Source organism: Pygoscelis adeliae, unplaced genomic scaffold (assembly GCF_000699105.1).
Source record: "Pygoscelis adeliae isolate BGI_AS28 unplaced genomic scaffold, ASM69910v1 Scaffold268, whole genome shotgun sequence".
NCBI classification, from domain to species: domain Eukaryota; kingdom Metazoa; phylum Chordata; class Aves; order Sphenisciformes; family Spheniscidae; genus Pygoscelis; species Pygoscelis adeliae.
Genome location: NW_008825262.1, coordinates 1438808 through 1444203, shown reverse-complemented (window position 1 = coordinate 1444203; position 5396 = coordinate 1438808). Strand labels below are relative to the sequence as shown.

At 64.8% G+C, this 5396-nt stretch overlaps 2 protein-coding genes across 2 annotated transcripts in view; both read left to right on the top strand.

Annotated features, from left to right (window-relative positions):
* MFRP (membrane frizzled-related protein) overlaps positions 1–2999 on the top strand; it is a 4351-nt gene extending 1352 nt beyond the window's left edge. Inside the window, 9 exon segments of the mRNA XM_009329579.1 lie at positions 145–388; positions 483–578; positions 580–608; positions 765–894; positions 1209–1409; positions 1603–1733; positions 2282–2416; positions 2569–2696; positions 2775–2999. Coding sequence (XP_009327854.1) covers positions 145–388; positions 483–578; positions 580–608; positions 765–894; positions 1209–1409; positions 1603–1733; positions 2282–2416; positions 2569–2696; positions 2775–2999 — 1319 coding nt within the window.
* Positions 3000–5144: 2145 nt separating this feature from the next.
* The window catches only part of C1QTNF5 (C1q and tumor necrosis factor related protein 5), a gene marked incomplete at its 3' end in the record, with an annotated part of 2086 nt that continues 1834 nt past the window's right edge, over positions 5145–5396 (top strand). The window contains exon 1 of the mRNA XM_009329578.1: positions 5145–5204. The remainder of the gene's footprint in view (positions 5205–5396) is intronic.

Here is a 5396-nt window from a genome sequence, read left to right as displayed (position 1 = left end):
GCCCCCAAAACAGCTGCCACCCCAACGCAGACCTGGCTGCCCACAGCCGGCACGCCAGCACCGGGTAAGTCCTATGTGGGGCACTGTGCCAGGATGGCGGTGCCCTGCAGCACTAGCTCATGCCCATGCTGTTGCGCTGTGCAGCCTGCGGTGGGACCCTGCGGGGCCCCGAGGGCTCCTTCAGCTCTCCCAACTACCCCGGCCCCTACCCGCCCAACGCACTCTGCATCTGGCACATCGAGGTGGGCCCTGGCCTCGCCATCCAGCTGAAGATGGAGACATTCAGTGTGGAGGGCACTGCCTCCTGCCTCTTCGACCGCGTGGAGCTCTACGAGGAGCCGGGGGCCGGCGGCATGGATCCTGACCCAGCTCGGGGGGGCCTGACCAGGTAGGGCCCCTCGCACCCGGGGAGCGTGGCAGTGCAGTGGGGAGGGGGCAGCATCTCCGGGGGCGAGCAGTGTCGCCCCTTGTTGTGCCCCCAGGTTTTGTGGCAATGTGGCCCCTCCGACCTTCAACACCAACTCCAACCACCTGCGCGTCACCTTCGTCTCCGACAGCAGCGTGGGCGCTCCAGGCTTCACGCTCCCGTGCCAGGGCCCCCAGGGAGAGTGAGTCCCCCTGCCCCTGGGCACTGCCAGGACTTCTCGCTGCGGGCAGGCAGCGGGTAGCGCCAGGGTTCTCCTGTAGCACCCGGAGCACTGGGGCAGGGGAGGGTGCCCAGCGGGACGTCACCGCCAGCCTGGCCATCTCTGCCTGCACCGCAGAGAGCTGTGCCTGGGATGAGCATTTGTGCGACCATGGGCTCTGCCTCCACCTGGGCTTCATCTGTGATGGCTTCCACGACTGCGTGGACAAGAGCGATGAAGCCAACTGCAGCCTGAAACACAAAGGTCGGCCAGCCCCCCACCTGCAGCCCACAGCCCCCGTGGCACCCGGCCAGAGGGCATGGCGATGGGCAGTGGGAGGCAGGGGCGGGGGAGCAGGGAGACGGGGTGAAGGGAGAGGGGCAGAGGGTAAAGCTGCAAGTGTGTCAAGCCCCCCCCAGCCATACCCGCACCAGCAGGTGAGAGGAGGGATGCCAGCGGCATGGAGGCGGGAGGAGGATGAGGGTGAGGGCAGGCAGGGAGGAAGGCAACCTCCCACCAGGGAGAGCTGGGGGTGCCCCTGCCTGGCTTCATGGGTGTCGCCTGCTGCCCCCTGCCCTGCAGCTGTGCCTCTGGAAGATCTCAGTGCCCGTGGGCCACGTCATCGACCTACTTCCACAACCTCTGGAAGATCTCAGTGCCCGTGGGCCACGTCATCGACCTGCACTTCCACAACTTCAGCCTGGAGTCGCATGAGGACTGCAGCTTCGACTTTGTAGAGGTGCACGACAGCGCAGGCACGGGGGCCGCCAGCCTCATGGGCAGGTACAAGCACACCCCTCATATCTCCGGCCCTGCTGCACCAGCTTGGGTGCACTGGGCTCCCGTGGCTTAGCTGGGGAAACTGAGGCACAGGACAGGCTGGTGGGGGGGAGCCACTGGAGGACAGGGTTTGGGGAGGTGCTGGTCGGCCCTGCTGCCCACCCTGACCCCATCCCTCGCCCCACGACCCCGGCAGGTTCTGCGGCCACCAGCTGCCACCCACCCTGACCTCCTCACGCCATGTCATGACCGTCCTCTTCGTGGCAGACGAAGGAGTAGCAGACGACGGGTTCTTTGCCACCTACCAAGCCCGCAATGCCACAGAGAGTAGGTAGCCAAGCAGGGGCGCAGGCTGCCCAGAGGAGCTGTGCAGTCACCATCCTTGGGGGTTTTCAAGGCCAGACTGGATAAAGCCCTGGAAAAAGCTGCTCTCACCCCATAGCTGACCCTGCTTAGAGCAGGAGGTTGGGCTACAGGCCCCTGAGGTCCCTTCTCACCTGAATTACCCTATAACCCAAGTGATCCTAGCCATGGGGATGTGGCCTGGAAGGGCTCACCTGCACACAGGCACAATCCATCACCTGAGGGCTGCCCCCAAAAAACCCAGGGAATTTGGGATCCCCCTAAGCTGGGCCAGCGGTGGTCACCTATCGGCCATGGCTGCCAGGCGGCAGTGCTCTGCAACCACTCACCTGGATATCCCCTGGCCAGTGACCAAGAAGAGCGGAGACAGGGATGGTCAGCATGGGAGCAGGCTGACTCCCAGCAGGGAGGCCAGCCACCAGCGGCACGACCCAGGCCACAGCCAGCCTGCTCTCTGCCCGTGCCCATGCCCGAGCCCATGCCCTGCCGCGCTGGCCCCTCTCATCTTACAGAGACCTGCAGCCCCATGGAGTTCTCCTGTGGAAATGGTGAGTGCCAGGCGCTGGAGTCCGTGTGTGACGGCTGGCACGACTGCCCCGACGGCACCGATGAGCTGAACTGCACTGGGGTCTCCTACCCAGCCTTCGGTGAGTGCCACCCCCGGGTGCACCACTCAGCACTCAGCCCCCCCCAAGCCAGGAGACATGCTGGCAGCTGCCCCGTGGCTAACATCTGCCCGAGGCATACCTGGTGGGCATCACTGCTGCTGTAAGAAGTGAAGCACTTCACCCTGTGGCAGGGTCTGTCTGTGAGCCCGTGGAAGTGGAGATGTGCCTGGGGCTGGGTTACAATGCCACCTCCTTCCCCAATATCTGGCTGGCCATCCCGGACCAGGAGGGAGCTGCTGAGGTGCTGCAGGACTACCAGGTGAGCTGCCCGGGGGCTGCACGTGGGTCTGCCCGCACCACACCACACCGTGCCACACTCACCGCCACTCTCCTGCAGACGCTGATGGAGCTCGCCTGCTACCAGCACCTCCGCCTCCTCATCTGCAGCCTCTTCGTGCCCAAGTGCACCCCAGATGGGGGTGTCCTGCAGCCCTGTAGAGCCGTGTGCCTGGCTGCTGAGCTGCGGTGCCAGCAGTCCCTCAGCCTCCTTGGCATCCTCTGGCCCATCAACTGCAACATCCTGCCCGACTCCAATGACCCCATAGAGTGCTTCCAGCCCTGACCTGGCAAGAGAAGAGGAGCAGGGGCTGAAGCAGCCTGCCCAGAGCCACTCCCCCACCCCAAATGTCCCTCCCATCCTCCTCCTGTTGCAAACACCCAGCTGCTGGGGTGGCCCCCATCAGCAGCACCCCAGTGCCTAGCTTCTCACCTGCCCTAGGGTCAGCGCCTCTGCTCAGTGCTCAGCTCTGTGCCTGGATGCCATGGGCTTGCCCACAGGATGAAGTCCTTAGCGAGCAGGTGCCCCTTCCCAGCCTTGCTACAGAGAAAGGCTTGTGCTGGAGGGGCTGTGCCCACAGACTGGAGCTGTGCTGGGGACACCACACAAAGTCCCCCTACCAAGCAGCAGGAAGGTGGCAAGAGGGTTGGGTGCTGCCTCCCCATCCTCAGCCAACCCCAGGTGCGTTGGCCAAAGCTGTGCATGGTTCCCTCAGGCAGCTGCTAGCCTAGCAGGGGAAGGGTTAATGCTCCCCAAATGGAGCAAGGCTGGGCCAAGGTGAGCCAGGCTGCAGGCAGAAGAGCCCAGGGCTGCCCATGTTCCACAGCCCCAAAGCCAGCAGAATAAACAGCGTGAGCAGCTGACAAACCCAATGGAGCAGGTGGCTCTTTTGGGGAGGGTCTGCATGTGGGTCCTGCCAGATCCCAAGGGAAACCGAGGCATGGTCCAAGGGAGGGAAGCCAGGGCTGGGGGGGGCTCGGGGGGCGCAGGGGAGACTGCCTGGCTGCAGAGGGGAACGAGCTGCTGGCTGTGCCCTTGATGGGCTGGGGGGCTTGCAGGGCCCCAGGGAGATGGGTGGGTCTCAGAGGGCTGGCAGCCCCATGGTGCAGGGAGGGGATCCTGCCCCAGCAAGGGCTGTGGCCCTGCTGGCTGAGCTGGTCGTGCTGGCTTCAGGCCACCCTGATGGCCACAGGCCTGGCAACACCCCGTGGCCACAAACCAGCTCCCAGCTGGCCAAAAACAACAGCCCCTTCACACCTTGGGAGAGAGGAGCCAGGCGGCTCCCTGCCAGCACCCAGCCTGGCCCCAGGCATCCGGGGCAGGAAGGCTCAGCCTGCAATGTCACGCGCACTGCTGCGGGTACCGGCACAGGGAGGAGAAAGCCAGCAGTGCCAGCATGCTTCCCGCTGCCCTCTCCTGCCCTGAGCGTGTGGGAAAGTCCCCTGCCCGGCTGAGGTTACTGGGAGCAGGACCCACTCGGGTCAGCACCACTCTGCCCTTGCAGCCAGCACGGCACGGCTGTTCCCGCACAGCTGCCCCTGCTCAGGGGGTTCAAGCCCACCCGGCTCCTTCGCTCCCTGCATGTCTCAGCTGCTACAAGCTGGCTGCAGGGCACGAGGACTCCCCCCAGCCACAGGACCGCCCCACCACCCTGTGACTGACGGTGTCCCTTGGATGCACTCGGTGCTGGAACGAGTTAAAGGCAAGCTGGGAGTGCCTTCGAAAGCCCGGCACAGTCCCAGCTTTGCCACGTGCCCTGCAGTCCCCAGGGGCTAGCCTTGCTTCCTGGCATGGCCGCAGTGCTGCTCTGCCTGCACTTCCACCTGCCTGCTGCTGCCTGGCACATCCCTGCCCGCTCAGCCCCACATGCTGCCTCCGGGCCCTATGCTGGCACCCCCCAGCTGGCTCCTGCCCCTCCCCGCAGGTGCTCCCAGGACTGGCACTGCCAGCCTGTGTGTGCCCTGCTGCCACCCTTGACTCAGCCCTGCTACCAGGGACAGCCCGAGGCTGCCAGTCAGGGGACCTGCATTCTCCGAGGGCTCCCTCTTCCTTCTCCCGTTCCAACCCTGCCTGCATTTGGTGGGCTTCCCTCTCTTGGCCTTTCTCTTGTTCCACTTTCACTCTGCTGCCTGTTTTCTCTCGATTCCCTTCCCTCCCTCCTCCTGCCCGGTGCCCAGATGTGTTCAGCCAAGCTGGTTTGCAGCCCATGCCGCCTCTCCCTTTGCCAGGCTGTTTGTCTCGCTCTCCCTTCCCCCTGCTTACAGCACTTCTGACAGCATGGGATTATTTTTCTTTTTCCCCTTGTCTTGTAGCTTTTGGCTCCCAAGGCCCTTGATTTCCTTTGGAGTTTGGGAGGAGAGACGTGAGGAGGAGGAGGGGGGGTGGAGAGGCTGCCTTAGGGCCTTCGTCAGAGCGAAGTGGTCAGGAAGAGCTGCAGCCCTTCCACACCGGAGAGCAGCGAGGCACCGGGGCAGGAGCCGCGGGATCGCAGTGAGTGGGGATACCCAGCTCCGTCCACCCGACGCCGGGGGGAGCTGGGACTCGCTGGGGTCCTGGCTCCGGCGCCTGGGCGGAGGAGAAGCACTTTTCTCCTCCTTTTCCTCTTTGTTGCAGCCGTTGCGTCCAGGCGGGGGAAGAGAGCAGCTTTCCCAGGGCAAGGCCACGGGGAGGGGGCCGGCGCCG